General features: G+C 43.3%; 1 protein-coding gene across 1 annotated transcript in view; it reads right to left on the bottom strand.

Annotated features, from left to right (window-relative positions):
* The window catches only part of trhde (thyrotropin releasing hormone degrading enzyme), a 328,094-nt gene that overhangs the window by 137,712 nt on the left and 163,979 nt on the right, over nucleotides 1–26,403 (bottom strand). The window contains exons 4-5 of the mRNA XM_062982616.1: nucleotides 21,630–21,784; nucleotides 16,091–16,204 (exon numbers count right to left, since the gene is read on the bottom strand). Of these exons, the coding sequence (XP_062838686.1) occupies nucleotides 16,091–16,204; nucleotides 21,630–21,784 (269 nt within the window). The remainder of the gene's footprint in view (nucleotides 1–16,090; nucleotides 16,205–21,629; nucleotides 21,785–26,403) is intronic.

Raw genomic sequence — 26,403 nt, 5'->3', positions numbered from 1 at the left:
AACTTTGCGGAGTCAATTCGTCAGCCTCCGGAGCGAGTTGTGTCTGGACAGCGCGCTCCGTTTCAAGCCTCGTTCCTGCTCAAGCCTTGTCCTTGTTTCCTGCCTTCGCTCCTGCTTCCTAGCCTTTGTTTACCTACGGACCTTGCCTTGTTTCCCAGGACTAAACCTTGCCTTGTTTCCCAGGACTAAACCTTGCCTTGTTTCACGGATTTTACCAAGTTATTCCACGGACCTTGTTCTTGTTCCTCGTTACCTTGTTCCACGATTCAAGCCTTGTTTTCAAGTATCAAGTTATCTCCTAGCCTTGCTCAAGTTCATGGACTAAAGGACCTTGTCATCTCCCCTCACTTTGCCTGGCAAAGTGAGTGTTTCGGTTATTGGATTACAACTTTGGACCTTAATATTTCATATTGGACATTGTTTCTTTGGACTAATTTTGACCTTTCCCGAAAGGTCTGCTTCTGGACTAACTTTTACATTTGCTTTTACTAACTTTATATATTTCCTTAATAAAGATATTAGATAGAATCTGGCCTCTGCGTATGGTTATTGGTGCTCTGTAGCCTGGGTCGTGACAGTTTGACTCCGCCACCCTAAGCACCAATTAACCTCGGCCAGAATGTCTACCGGAGTCGTACCTGGGCCGAGCGGCCAGCCGATTACCTACACCATCGACAAGGATGAGGTGGACCGAATCCGTGATAAGCTCAATGCACAGGATGGAGAAATAAAGGGTTTGAAGGAACGCGGAATCCGTCTTCCGGCCATGGCGTTGCCAACCAAGTTTACTGGAGAAGCTTCTAAGGTTCATGTTTTCCGTCGCCAATGCCAAGCTTATCTAGAGGCCCGTGATGCCGAGTTTCCCCAGGAAGACATCAAGGTGGCGTGGATTTACAGTCTCCTAGACGGGCCAGCGGCTAACTGGGCGACGGCTCTGTTCGACCAAGCCTCCCCACATCTAAGGTCAGCGCAACATTTCTTGGACCACCTTAAGGCGACCTGGGGAATCGAGGACAATTTGGAGGCAGCCGGGCACAAACTCCGCCGCCTCTTCCAAGGAGACAGACCCATGTCTCAGTACATAGCCGAGTTCCGAGTGCTGGCCCACAACACCGGCTGGAACGATGTTGCCCTCAGAGGACAATTTCGGGAGGGTCTCAACATTGAAATGCTGGAGGAAATCTCCAAGGTGGATCCTCCCCAAACGCTGGAAGCACTCATCGATCAATGTTTACGGGCTGAAGTCATGATTGCCAACAGGAAGCAGTGGGTACGAGGCCAGAGCGGTAGAGCTGGGGCAAAAACCCCCGCTCCCGCCAGCGTTCAGCCGCGTCCAGTGTGGAGACCCCCACCACCATCCCCATACCCCAGAGGGAGCGAGGAGGTGCCGATGCAGTTGGGCAATGTGCGTCCCAGATTAGATGCCGCCGAGAAGGCCCGCCGCCAACGCCTAAATCTCTGTTGGTATTGCGGGAATGGGGGCCACTTCGCCAGAGAGTGCCCAGCCAAAGGGAAGCCCGCCGCCCGTCTTGCGGCGGCGTCCTCCACGGAGACGAAGACGTCTGAGGCGGCTGGCACACAGCCGGCGGGGGAAGCCAACGACCGGGCGTAGAGAGGCTCGCCAACCCGGTCAAAAAACCCATTCAAGAGCCGCCAACCGGGGTCCTGTTCCTTCTAGTGGTCACCTTATGGTCAGCAAAAAAGGGACCCGTCATGATCCACGCCATGATAGACTCAGGAGCTACCAACAATTTCATTGATAGAGAGTATGCCGACTCTCTGGGATTACAATATCATGACTTCAAGAATGCCCGTGTGGTGCAAGCCATCGATGGCCGCCCTCTCAAGACGGGCCCCGTAAGCCAGTGGTCGGAACCCACCAGGATGTGGATAAGGGAACATATGGAAGAGATTTCCTTCTTTGTTACTGAGGTTCCCCATTTCCCTGTGATTTTGGGGATTCCATGGCTGACACTTCACGACCCAAGCATCTCCTGGTCCAACAGAGAACTGCAGTTTGCTTCAAAATACTGCCAAAACCATTGCCTCGTAGCCAAGGTCTGCCATGCCACAGACACCGAGCCCATTATCACCTTGCCAAAGAAGTACTCCGAGTATTGGGATGTATTCAATGAAAAAGAAGCCGAAAAATTACCCCCACATAGACCTTATGACTGTGCCATTGACTTGGTGGAGGGGGCCCCGATCCCGCGTGGGCATCTCTACTCCCTGACTGAACCAGAGCAAGAAGCTCTCAGGGAATTCATAGAGACAAACCTTCGCAAGGGATTCATCAGACCCTCTCAATCCCCAGCCGCCTCCCCAGTGATGTTTGTGAAGAAGAAGTCAGGGGAATTACGCTTGGTGGTGGACTACAGAGCATTGAATAATATCACCAAGCGGAACAGCTATCCCCTGCCCTTAATCTCGGATCTACTAGACCGACTTCGAGGAGCCAAGGTTTACACCAAGCTGGATCTTCGGGGAGCTTACAACTTAGTTCGCATCAGAGAAGGGGACGAGTGGAAGACCGCCTTCCAGACTAAATTCGGATTATTCGAGTCCCGAGTTATGAATTATGGATTATGCGGAGCTCCCGCAACGTTCCAGCATTTTGTCAATGACATTTTCCAGGACTATCTAGATAGGTTCTTGATAATCTACCTGGACGATTTTTTGGTGTTTTCTAGATCACAATCAGAACATGAGAACCACGTCAAAATGGTGTTGCAACGATTGCGGGATCATGGACTTTATGCCAAGCTAGAAAAATGCGCTTTTGATCTACAAGAGGTAGATTTCCTTGGATACCGTATCTCGCCTCTAGGGCTCTCCATGGATCCAGCCAAGGTTTCAGCAGTATTGGAATGGCGGGCGCCAACTAACAAGAAGGAGGTGCAGCGATTCTTGGGGTTCGCGAACTATTACCGTAAGTTCATTCCAGATTTTGCCCGCTGGTCTGACCCAATCACTAGCTGCATCCGTGGAAAACAGCCCTTCCGCTGGACTGATCAAGCAGAGAAAGGGTTCCAGCAACTAAAGAAATTATTCACATCCCAGCCAATCCTTCAGCATCCAGATCCTGAAACCCTTTTTGTGGTGCAAGCGGACGCCTCTGATGTGGCAATTGGGGCTGTGCTCCTACAACCGGTGGGAGATCACCTTCATCCTTGTGCCTATTATTCTCGTCAACTAACCGCACCAGAGAGGAACTATACCATTTGGGAAAAAGAACTATTAGCCATAAAGGCAGCTTTTGAAACTTGGAGACATTGGCTAGAAGGGGCCAAATTTCCCATTGAAGTCCACACTGATCATCGGAATCTAGAACATCTAAGAACTGCCCGCAAGCTAAATCAGAGGCAGCAACGTTGGGCTTTATTCTTTGAACGTTTCAACTTCCAGATTCATTATGTGACCCCAGCCCAAACCAAGCAAGCAGACGCCCTGTCACGTAAACCGGAATACGCTGCAGGACGCAAGGAGACCTTTGAATCCCAACTACTACAACCCGAGAACTTTGCCACGCTCACAGTGGGGAACACCAAATCCACTCCCATTGATTCAACTCCCTCTACTCCAGGGCCCATCTGTGCTCAAGAAATCAGGGCTAGTCAGCAAGCAGATGCCTGGGCGCAGGACCAACTTCGTCAAGGTCTGCATTTTCCCTTTTCGCTTAAAGATGGACTGCTTTGCTATAGAAATCATGTTTATATCCCACCCGGACCGGGCAGGGAAAAAGCACTTCGTCTGTGTCATGACTGCAAACCAGCAGGGCATTTCGGACTATTTAAAACCATGCATTTGATCCTAAGAGATTTCTGGTGGCCCAAGATCCGCAAGGATGTGGAAAAATATGTTAACACCTGCCCAGTATGCCAGCGCTCCAAGATAAGAAGGGAGAAGCCCTCAGGGCTTCTACACCCCCTTCCTAACCCATCTCGCCCATGGGAAATAATTTCTGCGGATTTTATCACTGACTTACCACCTTCCTGTGGATTCACCACGATCCTAGTGGTGGTGGACCTTTTCACCAAGTTAGCCCATTTCATTCCCTGTGAAGGTCTTCCCACGGCCCAAGAGACTGCAGATTTATTCCTCCAACATGTTTTCAGACTACATGGATTGCCCAAGAGTTTGGTCACAGACCGTGGATCCCAATTCACCTCTCGTTTCTGGAAGGCACTACAAAAACTATTGGGCATAGACTCTCGTTTATCTTCAGCTCATCATCCCCAAACGGATGGGCAAACGGAGCGCACCAATGCCACTTTGGAACAGTACCTTCGCTGTTATGTAAACTACCAACAGGACAATTGGGCTTCTCTGTTACCACTGTCGGAATTTGCCTACAACAATGGAGTCCAGGCTTCTACAAAAGAAACGCCGTTCTTTGCAAACTACGGCTTCCATCCACGTTTCTTTCCCCCTGTCATTGAAACTTCAGAAGTTCCCGCAGCAGAAGATTGGCTGCAGGAACTCACAGCGGTGCAACAACTTTTGCTCCAGCAACTGGAACAAGCCAAGGAGGACTATAAACGTCACGCGGACAAACATCGCCAGCCGGGCCCCGAAATCAAGGTAGGAGATCGGGTTTTTCTGTCCACTCGCTTTTTGCCCTCCCATCGCCCTTGCCGGAAGTTAGATGCCCGTTTCATTGGCCCCTATCCAGTGGTGGCGCAACTTAACCCCGTGACTTTCAAACTCCAACTTCCGCGCTCAATGCGCATTCACCCAGTGTTTCACCGCTCCCTGCTCCTTCCGGCGGATGGTGTGCGGCCAGATGTAGACCGGCCGGCCCCCGTCCCTATTTTGGTGGATGGGGAAAACGAGTTCGAGGTTCAGGACATTTTGGATTCTCGCTTTCACCGCCGCCGCCTGCAATATCTCATTGACTGGGTGGGTTTTGGCCCTGAGGAACGCTCTTGGGAAGACGCTTCCACAGTTCACGCTCCTGATCTAACCCGTCGCTTCCATCAGACCTATCCCGCCAAGCCACGACCTCGCGCCTCGGGGAGAGAGTCCCAGTTTGGGAGGGGGCTTGAGGAGGGGGATAGTGTGATGACCCATGGGCCTTGTAGTCCTGCTCATGACATTGTGATGCCTGATGAAGAAGAAAACTTGGGTTTTTTACCTTCCCAGTCAGAACTGGATTCTTCCCAGACAGATTCTTCCCAGCCAGATCTGGGAACCTTGCACCTGCAAGAGGATTATGTTCCAGAAGTATGTCAAACAAATACTGAGGCTACATCTCCAGTGTTTTCTCGCCATGAGTTTTGTAAACAACAGAGAGGTTTGGAAGCAGCCTCGCGCAGGAGTGCGAGAATAATTGCTAAGAATTTGCCAATTAAGCCTGCTTTCCATGAGAATCTTTAAGGAGTCAAACATCTGGTCTCAGAGATTAGCTTTCGTTTCTGGTTCCCAGAGAACTGCTCTCGGCGGGAAAGTTAGACTCTATATAGGTGTTTTACCCGCGGAGTAACTTTGCGGAGTCAATTCGTCAGCCTCCGGAGCGAGTTGTGTCTGGACAGCGCGCTCCGTTTCAAGCCTCGTTCCTGCTCAAGCCTTGTCCTTGTTTCCTGCCTTCGCTCCTGCTTCCTAGCCTTTGTTTACCTACGGACCTTGCCTTGTTTCCCAGGACTAAACCTTGCCTTGTTTCCCAGGACTAAACCTTGCCTTGTTTCACGGATTTTACCAAGTTATTCCACGGACCTTGTTCTTGTTCCTCGTTACCTTGTTCCACGATTCAAGCCTTGTTTTCAAGTATCAAGTTATCTCCTAGCCTTGCTCAAGTTCATGGACTAAAGGACCTTGTCATCTCCCCTCACTTTGCCTGGCAAAGTGAGTGTTTCGGTTATTGGATTACAACTTTGGACCTTAATATTTCATATTGGACATTGTTTCTTTGGACTAATTTTGACCTTTCCCGAAAGGTCTGCTTCTGGACTAACTTTTACATTTGCTTTTACTAACTTTATATATTTCCTTAATAAAGATATTAGATAGAATCTGGCCTCTGCGTATGGTTATTGGTGCTCTGTAGCCTGGGTCGTGACAGTTTGACTCCGCCACCCTAAGCACCAATTAACCTCGGCCAGAATGTCTACCGGAGTCGTACCTGGGCCGAGCGGCCAGCCGATTACCTACACCATCGACAAGGATGAGGTGGACCGAATCCGTGATAAGCTCAATGCACAGGATGGAGAAATAAAGGGTTTGAAGGAACGCGGAATCCGTCTTCCGGCCATGGCGTTGCCAACCAAGTTTACTGGAGAAGCTTCTAAGGTTCATGTTTTCCGTCGCCAATGCCAAGCTTATCTAGAGGCCCGTGATGCCGAGTTTCCCCAGGAAGACATCAAGGTGGCGTGGATTTACAGTCTCCTAGACGGGCCAGCGGCTAACTGGGCGACGGCTCTGTTCGACCAAGCCTCCCCACATCTAAGGTCAGCGCAACATTTCTTGGACCACCTTAAGGCGACCTGGGGAATCGAGGACAATTTGGAGGCAGCCGGGCACAAACTCCGCCGCCTCTTCCAAGGAGACAGACCCATGTCTCAGTACATAGCCGAGTTCCGAGTGCTGGCCCACAACACCGGCTGGAACGATGTTGCCCTCAGAGGACAATTTCGGGAGGGTCTCAACATTGAAATGCTGGAGGAAATCTCCAAGGTGGATCCTCCCCAAACGCTGGAAGCACTCATCGATCAATGTTTACGGGCTGAAGTCATGATTGCCAACAGGAAGCAGTGGGTACGAGGCCAGAGCGGTAGAGCTGGGGCAAAAACCCCCGCTCCCGCCAGCGTTCAGCCGCGTCCAGTGTGGAGACCCCCACCACCATCCCCATACCCCAGAGGGAGCGAGGAGGTGCCGATGCAGTTGGGCAATGTGCGTCCCAGATTAGATGCCGCCGAGAAGGCCCGCCGCCAACGCCTAAATCTCTGTTGGTATTGCGGGAATGGGGGCCACTTCGCCAGAGAGTGCCCAGCCAAAGGGAAGCCCGCCGCCCGTCTTGTGGCGGCGTCCTCCACGGAGACGAAGACGTCTGAGGCGGCTGGCACACAGCCGGCGGGGGAAGCCAACGACCGGGCGTAGAGAGGCTCGCCAACCCGGTCAAAAAACCCATTCAAGAGCCGCCAACCGGGGTCCTGTTCCTTCTAGTGGTCACCTTATGGTCAGCAAAAAAGGGACCCGTCATGATCCACGCCATGATAGACTCAGGAGCTACCAACAATTTCATTGATAGAGAGTATGCCGACTCTCTGGGATTACAATATCATGACTTCAAGAATGCCCGTGTGGTGCAAGCCATCGATGGCCGCCCTCTCAAGACGGGCCCCGTAAGCCAGTGGTCGGAACCCACCAGGATGTGGATAAGGGAACATATGGAAGAGATTTCCTTCTTTGTTACTGAGGTTCCCCATTTCCCTGTGATTTTGGGGATTCCATGGCTGACACTTCACGACCCAAGCATCTCCTGGTCCAACAGAGAACTGCAGTTTGCTTCAAAATACTGCCAAAACCATTGCCTCGTAGCCAAGGTCTGCCATGCCACAGACACCGAGCCCATTATCACCTTGCCAAAGAAGTACTCCGAGTATTGGGATGTATTCAATGAAAAAGAAGCCGAAAAATTACCCCCACATAGACCTTATGACTGTGCCATTGACTTGGTGGAGGGGGCCCCGATCCCGCGTGGGCATCTCTACTCCCTGACTGAACCAGAGCAAGAAGCTCTCAGGGAATTCATAGAGACAAACCTTCGCAAGGGATTCATCAGACCCTCTCAATCCCCAGCCGCCTCCCCAGTGATGTTTGTGAAGAAGAAGTCAGGGGAATTACGCTTGGTGGTGGACTACAGAGCATTGAATAATATCACCAAGCGGAACAGCTATCCCCTGCCCTTAATCTCGGATCTACTAGACCGACTTCGAGGAGCCAAGGTTTACACCAAGCTGGATCTTCGGGGAGCTTACAACTTAGTTCGCATCAGAGAAGGGGACGAGTGGAAGACCGCCTTCCAGACTAAATTCGGATTATTCGAGTCCCGAGTTATGAATTATGGATTATGCGGAGCTCCCGCAACGTTCCAGCATTTTGTCAATGACATTTTCCAGGACTATCTAGATAGGTTCTTGATAATCTACCTGGACGATTTTTTGGTGTTTTCTAGATCACAATCAGAACATGAGAACCACGTCAAAATGGTGTTGCAACGATTGCGGGATCATGGACTTTATGCCAAGCTAGAAAAATGCGCTTTTGATCTACAAGAGGTAGATTTCCTTGGATACCGTATCTCGCCTCTAGGGCTCTCCATGGATCCAGCCAAGGTTTCAGCAGTATTGGAATGGCGGGCGCCAACTAACAAGAAGGAGGTGCAGCGATTCTTGGGGTTCGCGAACTATTACCGTAAGTTCATTCCAGATTTTGCCCGCTGGTCTGACCCAATCACTAGCTGCATCCGTGGAAAACAGCCCTTCCGCTGGACTGATCAAGCAGAGAAAGGGTTCCAGCAACTAAAGAAATTATTCACATCCCAGCCAATCCTTCAGCATCCAGATCCTGAAACCCTTTTTGTGGTGCAAGCGGACGCCTCTGATGTGGCAATTGGGGCTGTGCTCCTACAACCGGTGGGAGATCACCTTCATCCTTGTGCCTATTATTCTCGTCAACTAACCGCACCAGAGAGGAACTATACCATTTGGGAAAAAGAACTATTAGCCATAAAGGCAGCTTTTGAAACTTGGAGACATTGGCTAGAAGGGGCCAAATTTCCCATTGAAGTCCACACTGATCATCGGAATCTAGAACATCTAAGAACTGCCCGCAAGCTAAATCAGAGGCAGCAACGTTGGGCTTTATTCTTTGAACGTTTCAACTTCCAGATTCATTATGTGACCCCAGCCCAAACCAAGCAAGCAGACGCCCTGTCACGTAAACCGGAATACGCTGCAGGACGCAAGGAGACCTTTGAATCCCAACTACTACAACCCGAGAACTTTGCCACGCTCACAGTGGGGAACACCAAATCCACTCCCATTGATTCAACTCCCTCTACTCCAGGGCCCATCTGTGCTCAAGAAATCAGGGCTAGTCAGCAAGCAGATGCCTGGGCGCAGGACCAACTTCGTCAAGGTCTGCATTTTCCCTTTTCGCTTAAAGATGGACTGCTTTGCTATAGAAATCATGTTTATATCCCACCCGGACCGGGCAGGGAAAAAGCACTTCGTCTGTGTCATGACTGCAAACCAGCAGGGCATTTCGGACTATTTAAAACCATGCATTTGATCCTAAGAGATTTCTGGTGGCCCAAGATCCGCAAGGATGTGGAAAAATATGTTAACACCTGCCCAGTATGCCAGCGCTCCAAGATAAGAAGGGAGAAGCCCTCAGGGCTTCTACACCCCCTTCCTAACCCATCTCGCCCATGGGAAATAATTTCTGCGGATTTTATCACTGACTTACCACCTTCCTGTGGATTCACCACGATCCTAGTGGTGGTGGACCTTTTCACCAAGTTAGCCCATTTCATTCCCTGTGAAGGTCTTCCCACGGCCCAAGAGACTGCAGATTTATTCCTCCAACATGTTTTCAGACTACATGGATTGCCCAAGAGTTTGGTCACAGACCGTGGATCCCAATTCACCTCTCGTTTCTGGAAGGCACTACAAAAACTATTGGGCATAGACTCTCGTTTATCTTCAGCTCATCATCCCCAAACGGATGGGCAAACGGAGCGCACCAATGCCACTTTGGAACAGTACCTTCGCTGTTATGTAAACTACCAACAGGACAATTGGGCTTCTCTGTTACCACTGTCGGAATTTGCCTACAACAATGGAGTCCAGGCTTCTACAAAAGAAACGCCGTTCTTTGCAAACTACGGCTTCCATCCACGTTTCTTTCCCCCTGTCATTGAAACTTCAGAAGTTCCCGCAGCAGAAGATTGGCTGCAGGAACTCACAGCGGTGCAACAACTTTTGCTCCAGCAACTGGAACAAGCCAAGGAGGACTATAAACGTCACGCGGACAAACATCGCCAGCCGGGCCCCGAAATCAAGGTAGGAGATCGGGTTTTTCTGTCCACTCGCTTTTTGCCCTCCCATCGCCCTTGCCGGAAGTTAGATGCCCGTTTCATTGGCCCCTATCCAGTGGTGGCGCAACTTAACCCCGTGACTTTCAAACTCCAACTTCCGCGCTCAATGCGCATTCACCCAGTGTTTCACCGCTCCCTGCTCCTTCCGGCGGATGGTGTGCGGCCAGATGTAGACCGGCCGGCCCCCGTCCCTATTTTGGTGGATGGGGAAAACGAGTTCGAGGTTCAGGACATTTTGGATTCTCGCTTTCACCGCCGCCGCCTGCAATATCTCATTGACTGGGTGGGTTTTGGCCCTGAGGAACGCTCTTGGGAAGACGCTTCCACAGTTCACGCTCCTGATCTAACCCGTCGCTTCCATCAGACCTATCCCGCCAAGCCACGACCTCGCGCCTCGGGGAGAGAGTCCCAGTTTGGGAGGGGGCTTGAGGAGGGGGATAGTGTGATGACCCATGGGCCTTGTAGTCCTGCTCATGACATTGTGATGCCTGATGAAGAAGAAAACTTGGGTTTTTTACCTTCCCAGTCAGAACTGGATTCTTCCCAGACAGATTCTTCCCAGCCAGATCTGGGAACCTTGCACCTGCAAGAGGATTATGTTCCAGAAGTATGTCAAACAAATACTGAGGCTACATCTCCAGTGTTTTCTCGCCATGAGTTTTGTAAACAACAGAGAGGTTTGGAAGCAGCCTCGCGCAGGAGTGCGAGAATAATTGCTAAGAATTTGCCAATTAAGCCTGCTTTCCATGAGAATCTTTAAGGAGTCAAACATCTGGTCTCAGAGATTAGCTTTCGTTTCTGGTTCCCAGAGAACTGCTCTCGGCGGGAAAGTTAGACTCTATATAGGTGTTTTACCCGCGGAGTAACTTTGCGGAGTCAATTCGTCAGCCTCCGGAGCGAGTTGTGTCTGGACAGCGCGCTCCGTTTCAAGCCTCGTTCCTGCTCAAGCCTTGTCCTTGTTTCCTGCCTTCGCTCCTGCTTCCTAGCCTTTGTTTACCTACGGACCTTGCCTTGTTTCCCAGGACTAAACCTTGCCTTGTTTCCCAGGACTAAACCTTGCCTTGTTTCACGGATTTTACCAAGTTATTCCACGGACCTTGTTCTTGTTCCTCGTTACCTTGTTCCACGATTCAAGCCTTGTTTTCAAGTATCAAGTTATCTCCTAGCCTTGCTCAAGTTCATGGACTAAAGGACCTTGTCATCTCCCCTCACTTTGCCTGGCAAAGTGAGTGTTTCGGTTATTGGATTACAACTTTGGACCTTAATATTTCATATTGGACATTGTTTCTTTGGACTAATTTTGACCTTTCCCGAAAGGTCTGCTTCTGGACTAACTTTTACATTTGCTTTTACTAACTTTATATATTTCCTTAATAAAGATATTAGATAGAATCTGGCCTCTGCGTATGGTTATTGGTGCTCTGTAGCCTGGGTCGTGACATCAACATACCATATTTACTTGAATCTAGTATGCCATCGAATATAATGCGCACCTCAGTTTTCAAGAACCTGAAACCAAAAAAGGATTTGCTAGCAAATTTAATGCTCAGCAGAAAGAGAATGGAAAGAAGGTAGAAGAAGGAAGGTGAGAGAGGATCCTTGAAAGAAAAGGCAGAGAGAGGGAAAGAGAATAGAAAGAAGCCTTGAAAGAAAAGGCAGAGAGAGGGAAAGGGAATAGAAAGAAAGTACGAGAAGGGAGGGGAGAAAAGAACCTTTGCTGGCTGCTTGCTGCTCTTGCCGCAGGAGCCAAGGATGCTGCTCCTCCATTGACATGACCACCTTGACCTCTCCCTTTTTGACTCCTGGGGTCAGCTGCAAGCACTGCCCCCCGCCCTTCACACACAGGTATCCAACAGAAGGGAGGGTCAGGGCAGTCTGAACAATGTGGAATACAGCACCACTTCCCAAATATGGCTAACCCCAGGAGACAAAGTAGTCTGCGTGCACACTTCGGCTCATTCCCCCTCCTTGGTGGTTGTTCCAGTGATGGAGTGACCTCCTTGACTCCTGGGGCCTGCAGCAAGAGTGGCAATGAGCCAGCAAAAGCACCTGGGGCCTGTTTGGCTCTGCATAACCTGATGAAGAGGAGGAAATTGAGCTTGGTGTAGTGGTGGTGCATGAAGTCTGGCAAGAGGGAGGAGAGGCGTGTTCAGATTTAGAGGGATGCTGGAAAGGGGGGCATACAAATCTAATGTGCCATTGAATGTAATGTGCACCCCAATTTTGGCTAAGCAATTATAATCAAGTAAATATTATATTTTTATTGTTTTTGGATTAGTTGTTGGGTATTGTTTTGTTTTATTTGGTTTCCACATAGCTAGTTTTGATCAAAGAAGCCACAGCCCTGAGTCTTCAAGACATGAGCATAGCTGTTGATGGCTGAAGGACTTGGGAGGCCCCTCATTCATGGGTCACCATAGGTCGAAATTGACTTGATGGCAGTTAACAACTAATTGTAACAACAATGTAATAATAATTATAATTCACTATTATAATTGCATATTTATATTACATGCAATATTACTAATAATATTGCGATATAGTTGTATAATATAATATATTGTATGTATATATACTTGTAAACCGCCCTGAGTCCCCTTCGGGGTGAGAAGGGCGGTATATAAATGTCGCAAATAAATAAATAATAAATAAATAAATTGTTTTATTTGCTAATCTATGTCCAATCTTTTTTCAAAGCAGCATCAGGGCCTTCTTCACTATTTACATTATCATGGAAACTCTGTAAACTATATTAAACTGAGCCCAAAGTCAGCAGTCAGCTTCATGGTGAAGCTGATTTGAAGCCAAGAGGAATACAAGCTGAATTTTCCAAATCAGGCCAGTATTTTTCCACTATACTTTGCTGGCTTTCACTTTTTTCAGTTCCAGAGTGGAACACAGTGTAGTGATTCTCTCTTCATACATAGTACATAATAATCCTCGGTCTTTTTAAGGGCCTGTAAGATTTAGATTATAGCCACTCAGGAGTTTCTATCAGGAACAGAACATTTCTTTCACGGCATTTCAAAACTTACTGGGTTTGGGAAACAGCTATTAAGTAAATTTGTTACAGAAAACTATGTGAAAAAGTCTGGTTATCTCAACTCATTTTCTGAAGTTGGTAAATATATATTCCTTCGAATTTATAAATTATTGTCTATAAAATAGCACTACTATTCTTTCATAAATGCAAACATTCTGAAATGTCACAATAGTAGGTGAGGTTGAAAGTAGAAAGTAAAGAAAAAAGGTAAAGTTCCAATGTGGCACAGCGATTTGAGTGTTGAACTGGAACTCTTGGAGACCAGAATTTGAATCCCCTGTCAATCATAGAACTCATTGACTGAAAAACCCAGTGGATATTGCTAAAGAAAATTAAAGGCTGGCAAAACACAGGTGGCCATCGAACAGCAGCAAACCAGTTTTGGCACCACTCACCCATGCAACCAACATGCAGCCGCTGGGCAAATTTGAGGGTTGACAATGTAACTGCCATAAAGCTTCCAAGTCAGCTCAGGAGCTGCCAGCATAGCTACTACTGATGCTGAGTCGGAGTAGCTCACTCTGGATCATTATCAGGATGATTACTCTGTCAAGATGCACCCAGAGGAAGGCAAACACCTTCTGAAAAACATCTTGCCAAGTTCATAATAAGTTTAGCAAATCCACAATGTGGGTTTAAAACCCCAGCAGCTACCTCTGGAATCTTTTCAAGTTTAACAAGTCACAAAGAGTAAGAAATGACTTGAAGGCACACAACACACATAAGCCCAAAGTTCAAAGTTCCCTTTGTAAAAACAGAGCAGTGATACCTTATTTTTGAGGGATCATTTCTTCCATCAACTCTTACACTACACTTCTAGTGACATGCTTTGCCTGATCCAATGTCTCAGTCCTTCTGCATTCCTGACAATCAGAGACAGCCTGAGGAGCTCACTGCTCTCATCCCATAAATAGATCTTTGAGTTTTAGAGAGGCAGTTTTGGATTTTACTGAAGGTACATTCTCAAAAAAAGGACAGGTTGCTTACTTATAACTGTGTTTCTTTGAGTGGTTCTGTGAAATCACACAAATGAGTTTACTGGGCCTGTGCAGGCTCGAATGGAAAACATTTCCAAGCACTAGCAATTGAATTTTGGAGGCAACCACACCCACTCCACTCGAGGCAAAAGGGGTGCCCTGTGCCAGTGGCTCCCTAGTTCCCATGTTGGAACTGCAGCTAGAAAGGAGGATGTTGACATGGGGAGGAATGGGCTCTTTCAAAGTAGCCCATAAACAATGTAATTGATTTTCTCTAGAAGCTTGGCTTAGGTTTATACTTTATAACTAGTGTAAACCCCATCTTACTGTCATTTATAAACAAAACCAGTGCCTTACTGGAACATGACAGCATTAACTCCCATTATTGCAACACATCTTTTTTATCTATTTCATGCTACACTCATTTAATCAGTCAGTTAGCACACAACATAAGAGGCCTTGAAATATAGATTAAAACTAAGTACAACCTTAAAATAAGAAAGTGTAAAAAAAACCCAATACATTTCAACAAAAACACAAATCTTAAACAGTTTAAAACATATTTATAACACATATTTAAAGCATACTAGAGGATACATTTTTTAAAGTCAGAGACCATCCATTAAAGATCCTTTCGCTGCCCCAAATGAAAAGTCAAATGCCTGTATAAATAGAAAGGTCTTTGTCCAGCAAAAAGAATGTGGAGGAGACAGCCATGGAGAGGAGAGAATTATACATCTGGGGAAAATGCCCCCCAAAGTTTAACTGTAATGATGATGGAATCACCCAAAGATGTTAGAACTTGGGGCTCATCTACATGGACACTGAAACCCAGACTCACCTTGAACCAGCTTTTGGCTGTCCCCACAACATTTCACCACTTCCAGTAAGTATTGCAAATTAAACAGACTTGTAACCTCATCAGACAGGGGACTAATCAGTGGCATGCAGTCTTGCCTTAGATCTGGGGGGGGGGGGGGCTGGACAGTCTATGCTCCCCCCCCCCCATGGGATCTCTGGGTGCCTAACAGTAGTTGCCAGGTTCATCACGATATGTGCTGATTCTAGTAGCCAGTGTAAACAGATCCTTGATCTGACTTTCAAGAGTTAGCTTGAAATTCCGGAGTACCCCATGGCTTCAGGGCAGTGTAGACAGGTGGTCTGGGTCTGCGTAGGCACCATCCCATTCTCCCTGAGCTCATTCTTAGGGTTGACTTGTCATAAGTCAGAAACAACTTGAAGGCACATGACAAGAACCTTCATGAATGTCTGCTATTCTCCACAGCATCCAATGGCAAGTTGGAAGCTTATGGCTAGCTTTTTATATCAAGAAATACAGGTGATCCCCATCCCTCTGGTAGCTTCACTGTACCCCAAAAGCTTATTCTAAAGCAAGTAAGGAAGGAATTCCTTCAGAACAGATTTGTAGCATCAATGAAAGCTAGCACAGAGAGGAAAATAAATTTTTGATCAATTTAGCCCTATGTCTTTATCATTCATTTCTTAAATGTCTTGAATGTAAAAGCAAGAGATATTTTACTTTCATTTATGTCAGGTATGACCTTACTCCTTTATAGTAAATGGAAGATTACATTATTGGAGTACTGTTAAATGATTTCACACTTACTGATTTTGCTTTATGGGACATCTGATATTTGCACATACCATTTGGCATTTTTCAATACTCTCTGATAAAATGTCATGTAGTTGCTTTTCATTAAATTAGAAAAGAGATCCATTTAGTTCATTGCTATGGATGCCATGGCCAACAGGGAATCTATAGGCTCTTACCTTTTGCTTCCCCACCACCTGACGTCTTTCTTAATGAAAGGCACTAGGATCTGAATATGGGACCTTCTACATGTAAATATGTGCTTGATTTCAGAGTTTGCGTTTTGCTCTATTGTCTAGCAGAATTAAGATTTAATATCCTCTTTATAGGTCTCATAAAGTAAAGAAGAAACACAGGCTTACCAAATTCCAGCCAGGATAGAGATAGTCAGTTCCAACAAATTCAAAGTAGTGAGCAAAGCCTTCCTTTAGCCATACATCTTCCCACCATACTGGAGTCACAAGATCACCAAACCACTAAAAAAAAGTTCCATTAAATTTAGTTTTTTTAAAGAGTCATATATTCACATTATATATCTGTGCTGAACCTGAATAAAAATGTCAACAATCATGGATTCAAAATATCATTTTAACCAATGTCTTCTCTCTTTCACTTAACTTCCTGTTCTGTTCTATTGGAACTGTTTATGTTCCTTGTGTGTTCCCAATCATATTCCTAAAATGGTCTCAAAATAGCTATCAAAGAGAAGATTAAAAAATGTGAAGTATCTGAAAGAAAACTACAGCAGGTAAAACACAGGGTGAATAGGAAAAGATGTGCAAAATGCCCAGATAAAACGAAAAGGTGCAACAGTTACTGACACTAAGGATGCTTCCACACAGGGCTTAAATTCGCTTTGGAACAGGTTTAAGAAACTTGCTCCAAAGTGGGTTGAAGTCCCCATGGCCGCCCAAAAGAAGCAGTCCTTCCCGGAGGTTGCCCCCATTCCAGTGCGGTAACTACCATAAAAAAAAAAAGAAAAACATGCCTTTTCTCTGGCAGCCCTTCTGGCACCTAAAAATGACACACGAGGAGGTGGTGAGGAACTATTTTCCTCCTCACCCCCTCCCTTTCCTGGTGTGTCATTTCTAAGCAACAGGAGGACTGCCAGAGAGGAGGCATGGCAGCCCAGTAAGTTTTTTATTTTGTTTTAAGGCTTTTGGGGGGGGGGGGTTTAGGAAAGGGGTGGGTGCCGTCTCACATCTTTGGGCAAGATGGGTGTGGCAACTGGCCCCCATGAGTACCAGGTAGTCAGTCCCCACAGAACCAATACCCCATTAGACCTGGCCTTTCAAGAAGACCGGGGTCCAATGGGGTATCTAATTAATTTGGGATATATCGGGGTTTTCCTGCTCTGTCCAGAATTAATTTGATTTTATCTGAAGCGTTGTTTGGACACCTCAGGTAAAAGTCTGACAGGGCCCACATTTTGGGCCCTGTCTGGAAGGGCCCTAAGTTTGGAAAAAGAAGGAATGTAGTAAAAGAAGAAAAATGAACAATAAGTAAGTTTTTGCTTTAGTGATTACAGGATCAGTTTAGCAACTTTGGTTGAATTCTCCTTCGCTCAAAACAAGATGAGTATCCAAAATGCTTGGAACCAGAAGTGTTTTGGATTTCAGATATTTTTGTATTTTGGAATAACTGTATTTGCATACATGAACATAATAAGTAATATTGGAGATGTGATCTAGGTCTAAACATGAAATCTATTTAGGTTTCATATCTATCTTACACATACAATATTTTTAATAACTTCATGCACATAACAAAAATTGTGTGCAATGAAATATTAGGAAAAAAGTGTTGTTATTTCAACAAGTCATGTGGAGGATTTTGGATTTTGATATAATAAAGTATTTCTAATTTTGAAATTTCAGATAAGGGATGTTCAGCCTGTATCATTCTGAAAGATGGTAACTTCTTCTTATTTTGCTTTTAAAAAATCAATAATTCAAACTGACTGGGGAAGATTGTTGTATCATAAAAATGGAAGTTATTGATGCATATTTCTATGGAAAAAAGAACTATTCCTTTATTACTCTGGTTTCTCTTCAGAACGTATAAATCTTTATTGATTTGATTTAAGAATACAATCTTTTTAAAAAAAGGTAAATATGCAAATTTTATTTTTTATTGAGTTGTTTGAAAAAGTAACATGTAAAGACAGAAGGAGCCCCCAGTGGCGTAGTGGGTCAAAGCCTTGTGACATGAAGGCTGGGTTGCTGACCTGAAGGCTACCAGGTTTGAATCCAACCCGGGGAGAGCTCCTCTATCAGCTCCAGCTCCATGCAGGGACATGAGAGAAACCTCCGAAAAGGATGGTAAAAACATCAAAACATCTGGGTGTCCCCTGGGCAACGTCCTCGTAGACGGCCAATTTTCTCACACAGAAGTGGCTTGCAATTTCTCAAGTCGCTCCTGACACACAAAAAATAAATAAAGACAGAAATATTCAAGAAACTAGAGAGCTTTATTCTTGCCTATATAACCTTTTTTAGAATGATAGCATTGAATGGTAAATTGCTGCTTAAACATTTAATATGCTGTTTTTGAGGATTTTTGGACCCGTCCTTAATTAACATCTTCACTGACAAGTTTTCTAATCCTGTTTTTAAAGATGCAGATATGTATTCAGCATTTGCAACGGCACTGAATTCCACAGGTTAATTGGATGCCATTGTCATTGGCGAAACTGCCTGCGCTGGAAGTCGCTTTCCAACAGCCTATAAAATACTCATGAGCACTTCTATTTCATGTAGTTTGAGCTTTAAGTTCAAAATGTCCCTGATAGTTTTTATTTGATATTCAATTTTGTCTCTTTCTTACAGAGAAACAAACACAAAGCATATCAAAGGAACAAAAGATCAACTTCAAACAGACTTAGTTATACTTGATTTTATTGTGGCTTTTCTATGTATGACTAAGTTGAGATCCAACGTTTTCATATAATTAGTCAAATATGAATTCCCCTGTCAAACAACTGTATAGTAGTTGCATACAATCTTTGATGCTATGAATGTATTATTGTTTTTTCACTCAAAGAGGTTGTGAACATGTTCTACCATGTTTATCTAAAACAGACACACAAGCAAGTTCAGTTACACTGTTCATGACATAGGCTATGGTCTAATGTCGACACAGTACAGGAACCATATGTATATGCATTTGCATAACATTTGTGTTATAACCCTCCTTAGTCTAAGCCTACCCCAAGAGAACAGTGGCCCTTTTTCATAGCTGTCTAAACAAACTTGTTAAAATGTGAACTTAAGATATAGTATACTGATGGTTATATTAGAAATTACAGAAACATGTTCTCCAGGACTATAAGGACGGAATGCCATTGCAAATGTTTATTGTCAGATTGCTGTTTTTGTATTGTTTTTATTATGTGCAGTACAGCAAACCAAAATGTCTCTGATTGATTAGCTGGAAGCCTTTGATTTTTTTCCAATTATTTTTCATGTAAATCAATACTGTACAAATCTATGTATCTTAAGTAAGTGCTTATGCATGTGCACAAATGAACTGTAGATGATTATACAACTTTTTAACATTGCACTTTCATTCCTAGAAGGTATAGATATGATGTTTTTTCCTATATCGGGAGTTCATGCTAATGTTTGTTTACACTTCTAGCCAGAAAATTATGAATATTAATTAAGTAATTATTACTTCAAATACTGCTCAATTGAAACAAAGTTTCAATATAACAACCTGGGGATACCTTATCTACATTGTCCTCCAAACTGACAATTAAAAAGATAGAAAACGTGGCATTTTTATTTATGCAATCATATGTTCGAGAGACAAATCTTTGGATGGTTAAGAATTGGAAGACTACCAAAACCAATGTCCAATAAAGAAGATCCATTTTTGCTAGCATATTGGAAAACAGTATTTTTAAAATATTAGTAATAGACAAGATGGGCAATAGTCAGGGATCCATGGAGCTGAAGTCCAAAACATTTGACAACCAAAGATTGAAATCCCCTATTCTAGAGTTACAATCTATAGACACTAATATGATTGTGGTGTTAACTTAAACAAATTTCCATTATTAGTTTTGAGGTTGCATAGGAGTGTCACAGAAGTCATTCAACATTTAGTTCCACTTGATTTCTTTATTCTTCCAGTGGAATTCCACCATTGGATCCTGCCCTAGAAATTAAATAGTTCAGAAGAACTGAAAACATTTTATCTAATTGTGCACTATATATTCTAAAGGTACATGATCCATGTCTACAGCTAATACCTAACTAGCTTGGATGGACTAGGATGTATTTTTTGGAAGACTATAGAAGAAACCAATGAGATGTTAATCTTCTACAGTTTACAGGTAATCAAAGGTATAGAAAGCACTGTTCTTCAAGATACAGAAAGATTTCTTTTTAGTTGTCTTCAACAATTAGTTGTCTTCCATTTCAGAGTGGATCTTCCTTTGCTTTCTGAAACTGTTTTTGAAAGTAATATTGACACTGGGGGATGAACTATATTTCTATATGCTTTGTGTACAGAGACTTGTATACTACCATTAAAAACCCATTGTGCAATTTTTCCATCTTTCTCTTCAAAACAGAGCAAAAAGATAAAAGACAGAAGAACCAGTTAAAATAAAACATAGGATCAGTATAGCGTAATTAAAATGTAAAGGACCAAATCCAAAGGATAGTTACAACCACAGGAGATCCACTGAATCAATTGGATTTATGTTAATGTTGATACAATATTTAGCAACTGATTGAATGGTCTACTCTATCTGAGACTAAACACTAGATTTTGGGAAGTGTTTCAATTGAAAAAAGAAGAGTCCTGTGGCACCTTAAAATTGATGTATTAATTACAGCATGAGCTTCAATGGATGATAGCCACATTCAGTGTTGAATTTAATGCACCTTAAACAATGACCATAACAAAATTGTGTGTATTGGGTATGCTTAACCTGAAGAAAGAAACTTCAATAGGTGGTGTGATAGTGAGCATTCAATATCAGAACCTCTTTCATGTAGAAAATGAAATGAGTTTGTTTTGAATCCACCCGTTTAGGCACCAGACCTGGACTGATGAATTCAAATTACATGAAAGGAGATTCCAAATAAACATTAAGAATTTATTAGTGGTAAGAGCTGTTCAACAGTGGAACAGATTACCTTGAAAAACTTATTGAAAGTTTTTGAAACAGAGGTTAGGAAGCCACCTGTCAAGTATGCCTTAATTGTAGATTCTTGAATTGGTAGGTACATGGCCTAGATGACCCTTGAGATCCCTTCCAACTATAGTTCTATGTTTACATCAAAGTAAGATGACAGAAAAGAATGAAAAATAGATATAATGGCTTTTACTACAACATGAACCAGTATATTTAAGACTTTCAATACTCACAGAGGCAAGACATTCATCATTTATGAACAGAGGACCATGGCAGAAACATAAAGAAAAAATGCTTCCAAAGTTTATGAACGGAGAGAAGAGGGACTACCAAATTGATCTCAGCCAATGCAAATTTTGACAAGAACATGAAACTCAGCTTGAGATTGTGACAGTGTTGTAGCAAATCATTGCAAGAGGCTATCACTACACTCAACTATATAAAACCAACAGTACACTGAAATATATCCAAAGAAAAAGAAACTTTATTATATTGATTTGATACTTGCTTCACAAAGATTAAACAATTGAAGCAATAATCATGCTTCTAATTAGCATTATAAAGTTTTTCACACTCAAATAATTTCTTGCTGTTCACCACAGTAGTTTCCCCAATTAACATGCCCAGCATAGAAGGCTTTACGCAACAGAAATGAGCTACCCTGTAATTAGTGTCCTGACAGAATGTTCTGCATGAAAAATGTTTAACTCTTTTTACATTGCATGCTCACAAACAACAGAACTATCTCCTACCTGGTGACACAGCTCATGTACAATGACCATGGTGACATCAAGTAAGTATGAGATAGATGAAATGCTTGGATCCAGGAGTATCCTCTGCTCCACAAAAACACTCAGTCCCCAGTTCTCCATAGCGGCATATGGGTGCTTGGGCACAGCTAACAGATCTAAAAACAGAATAAAACAGACTTTAAACATGCTACTGGGGTTCTGCTCTAAAAGCACCACAATGTAAAAGTCATGCAATATTCTTAGGATTAATTCTCTCTCTGCTCAAATAATGCAAAAAGGAAGACATTAATGTATACTTCTTTGCAGTAGCATACCACAAATTATTTAATTCCATATTTCTTGCTGTGATATTGTTTCAAGCCACTTTGAGTCTCCTTGTGGAGAGAAAAAACAAACATAACTACTACTACTACTACTACTACTACTACTACAAAAACAATAACGTATCTCTCACTGAAGAATCATGAAAGGGTAACACACTAAATTCCAATGCTAGCCAGGTTCAAATAATTCTAAATTTACCAAAACCTGGTATTTACACAAATACACATAGTAATTAACTTATTTGACCACAGTTTACTATTGAAAGAAAGAGGATATGTTACTTAAACCATATTCAGGACCCCAGTACATGTGAAACCCAACCTCTCATATATACGAGGATGGCACTGAACTCAAAGTGACTACGGATTTATGTAGCTGGGCACATCGGAAGCCCAAAGTGGATTCATTGGTTATCTTTATAAAACTAGCCAGTGAAATTATCAACTTCCAATATGCTTTAACAGCTTATAGCTACAGAATTTGGAAATTGTTGTATGTATGTATTTAGATGGTAAAGACAAAGCCCTCTGAACAAATCTTTTCAAGGAAACTTCGTGATAGGTTTTGCCTTAAAAGTCACCATGATTTGGAAATGGCTTGAAGAGTCAATAAAGACTCCAAGATCCTTTTCACGTGGACTGCTGTCGAGCCTGTCATCACTCATTCTGTATCTTTGCATTTCATTTTTTCCACCTAAGTGTATTTATCTTACATTTGTCCTTGTTGAAATTCATTTTGTTAATTTTGGTCCAGCTCTCTAATCTGTTAAGGTCATTTTGAATTCTGATCCTGTCCTCTGGAGTATTAGCTATCCCTCCTAATTTGGTGTCATCTGCAAACTTGGTAAGCACGCCCTCTAAACCTTCATCCAAGCCATTAGCATTGAACAGTACTGGGTGCAGGACTGAACCCTGTGGCACTCCACTAGTCACTACTTTCCAGGATGTAGAGGAACCACTGGTGAGCACCCTTTGGGTTCGGTCACTTAACCAATTACAGATCCACCTAAAAGTAGCATCGCATAGCCCACATTTGACTAATTTGCTTGCCAAAAGGTCATGGGGGTCTTTGTCAAAGGCTTGTGTTATGTTACAGCCACAGCATTCCCTGCATCTACCAAGCTTGTACCAACCCTATCAGAAAAAGAGATCAGATTAATCAGGCATAACTTGTTTTCAGAAATTCATGTTGACTTTTAGTAATCACAGCATTACTTTCTAAGTGATTGCAGACTGCTTCCTTAATGATCTGCTCCAGAATCTTTCCTGGTATTGATGTCAGGCTGACTAGACAGTAATTGTTTGGGTCCGCTTTTTTCCTCTTCTTGAAAATAGGAAAAACATTCGCCCTCCTCCAGTCTGTTGAGACTTGGGATTTCTGTTTTCCAAGAATTCTCAAAAGTTATTGCTAGTGGTTCTGAAATGACTTCTGCTGGTTCCTTCAATACTCTTGGGTGTAATTCATCTGGTGCTGGAGACTTGAATTCATTTAGAGTAGCCAGGTGTTCCTAGGATGAAATACTAAACTGAGAGGCCCTAGCACTGGAGATCAGCTCTTACCAACAGTGCTTATGGACTTTGAAGTGGCACAAATACAGGGTGAAAGATAGAAACATGCCAAGAGGAAGGCGTGTCAAGCAAACCCTTGTTAGGACTGCCTGCCAACTGGAAATCCATGTCCTCAACGTGAAAGAGCATGTGGATCCAGAACAGGTATTCAATGTCATTTACCACCACCAAACTCTACCTCTGGAAGACAGTAATACTTGGCCACTTATGGTTTGTATAATAGATTTTCTGATGAAAGATATTGTACATAAACACAGAGAACAAAACAGTAAGAAATGGTGGCTGAGATTGCACTTCCTCAGTGTCTCTTCTAGTTATATTTATTCATTGCTTTCTTATTCCTTTGCAAGTCATGGATAGATGGATGGAGACAAATAGGCAGTTTAACAACTTAAAACAATGCCTTTTAAACTAGAGGTTTGAATTCTGTTGTCATTATATGAAAGGTTGCTGTGAGCATTAGAAACCATGAGACTGGTAATGAAACAAGATAGTTTGGGTAACAATCTTGCTTAGAACTTATCCTAAAACACTGATATGGCTGCTGTTAAAAATAATCCAGAACATTCAGAAATCAATGAAAAGGCAACTAAAATAAGACCTTCAAGTCGTGTTCAAAAACTAACACAGTAAGAACCTTATGTACTTCCTTAAAGATGAAGTTTTATTAGCATAGAGTCTCCTGTCTTTTACAATTCACTAGCGATACACATTGTAATGATAGACCTATAACAAGAGTCCTCAATCCCTTCTGAGTCACACAACTGCAGAACATAGATACCTACTGTATCAACTGTGTGGCAGGTTAACAACATTTGCTAGCTGTTGATTTGTGCACCAAAGTCCAGGCAGGGTCATATGAGTGAGATAGTTAACTTCAAATAATCTGATTCTGAAATCTTTATGACTTTACCTTTAATCATTTTGCCTTGGGTACACAAATCAACATCTAGCAAATGTTGTTAACCTGCCATACAGTTGATACAGTATAGGTACTTATGTGCTACAAATGCCTGGCTCAGAAGAGCCCTGGCTGCTTCCTGATGTGCTAGAATTACTGTCTAGGACTTTTAAAAGAGAACACATGGTCTGAATGTAGTCACTGTAGATAATTCCTGAATATCGGTGTGGCAATATTGATCTGTTTTTTTTTCCCTCCCACTTAGTTGTTTAGCCATTACTATCCAGAAAATGCCTGAAATAAATCTTGAAGTTATGAATCTGTTCTCAGTGTTTTTGTTTTGTATTATGTGGAAGGATGTAGATATCTGCATAAGCAGATATCAGTCAGATCCAATGCAAAGACACACAAACAAGAGGAAAACGAACAAAAATCTTTACTCTTGTCAGCAGAGATACAAAATCAAATATCTCAACAAACTTACACAGACCTTGTAAGTAGCACAGAGTAAGTTTTCTTCATCCAAAAAAGAACATAAAACAAATCGTTATTTCATCATAACAAGGAGTATTGCTGTTAAGTCATTCTTAATTCAGCATCTCAAACTGCATTCTAACCTCCATACAGTTATACCCCACCGGGTGTGGCCCAAACTTGCTTGCTGACCTACATCAGCAGCTGCTCATAATAATTAACACCATAAGCTTTTCTTTAACACACACATATACTTGATCCTGTTACTACTTACTGTAACAGATATAAGTAGAAATGCATTTACAAAATAAAATGGTATTTATATGTCCATTTAGTAAAATCAAGGTTTTGTTAAGAAAGTGAATGAAACCAGGTTCAAGCTAATGATGAACCAGGGACTAGTCAAAGCTCTGGTGAAATCTCTCAGGTGTCTTTGCATAACAGCAATAACAAAGACACAAATACAAAGACTGAATTGTGCATTGGGACCCAAGTGTTGTGCATACAAGATAATATTCACTGATTTATGCTTCTGTTTGAAGTGTTTGTGGGTTTCTCTACCCTGTTTCCCCGAAAATAAGACAGGGTCTTATATTAATTTTTGCTCCCAAAGATGCACTAGGTCTTAATTTCAGGGGATGTCTTATTTTTCCATGAAGAAGAGCTCACATTTATTGTTGAATAACAAAATGAACATTTATTATATACTGTAAAATAGTTGTCATCACAAACCAGCATAACCAAACAAACTGTGAATCCTATCAAGAATTTATTGTTACTACCATTATTTACATGTACAACAATCTATGGTACCTCTTGCAGTTTAGGTTTCACAAGGTTTCCACGCTGATTTCTTTCTATTCTAGTTTCAGTGTAGTCATGAATAATAATAATATAATAATAATAATAATAATATGATAATGGAGGCAACACCATCAAGGCCATAAACACCTGGGCCATACCTGTCATAAGATATACTGCTGGCATTATAAACTGGACACAGATGGAACTGGACAATTTGGACAGAAAAACAAGAAAACTCATGACCATTCATCATTCACTGCACCCTCGCAGTGATGTTGACCGGCTGTATCTGCCTAGAAGATCAGGGGGTAGAGGACTCTTGCAAGTAAAACAAGCAGTCAAAGAAGAAGAACATGCCCTGGCAGAATATGTAAAACAAAGTGAAGAACCTGCTCTGATTGAAGTCAAAAATCAGAAACTCCTCAAAGCACAGCAGACAAAAAACCAGTACAAGAAAACCGCACTACAAACTAGAGCTGACAGCTGGCACAACAAAACACTGCATGGAAAGTTCCTTGACAAAATTGAAGGAAAAGCTGATAAAGAGAAGACCTGGCTCTGGCTCACGAATGGGACCCTGAAGAAGGAGACAGAAGGCCTGATCCTTGCAGCCCAGGAGCAAGCCATCAGAACAAATGCAATCAAGGCCAAGATTGAAAAATCAGCTGATGACCCAAAGTGCAGACTGTGCAAGGAAACCGAT

This window comes from Anolis carolinensis, chromosome 5 (assembly GCF_035594765.1).
Source record: "Anolis carolinensis isolate JA03-04 chromosome 5, rAnoCar3.1.pri, whole genome shotgun sequence".
Lineage (NCBI taxonomy): Eukaryota > Metazoa > Chordata > Lepidosauria > Squamata > Dactyloidae > Anolis > Anolis carolinensis.
This window is presented reverse-complemented; position numbering and strand designations above follow the sequence as displayed.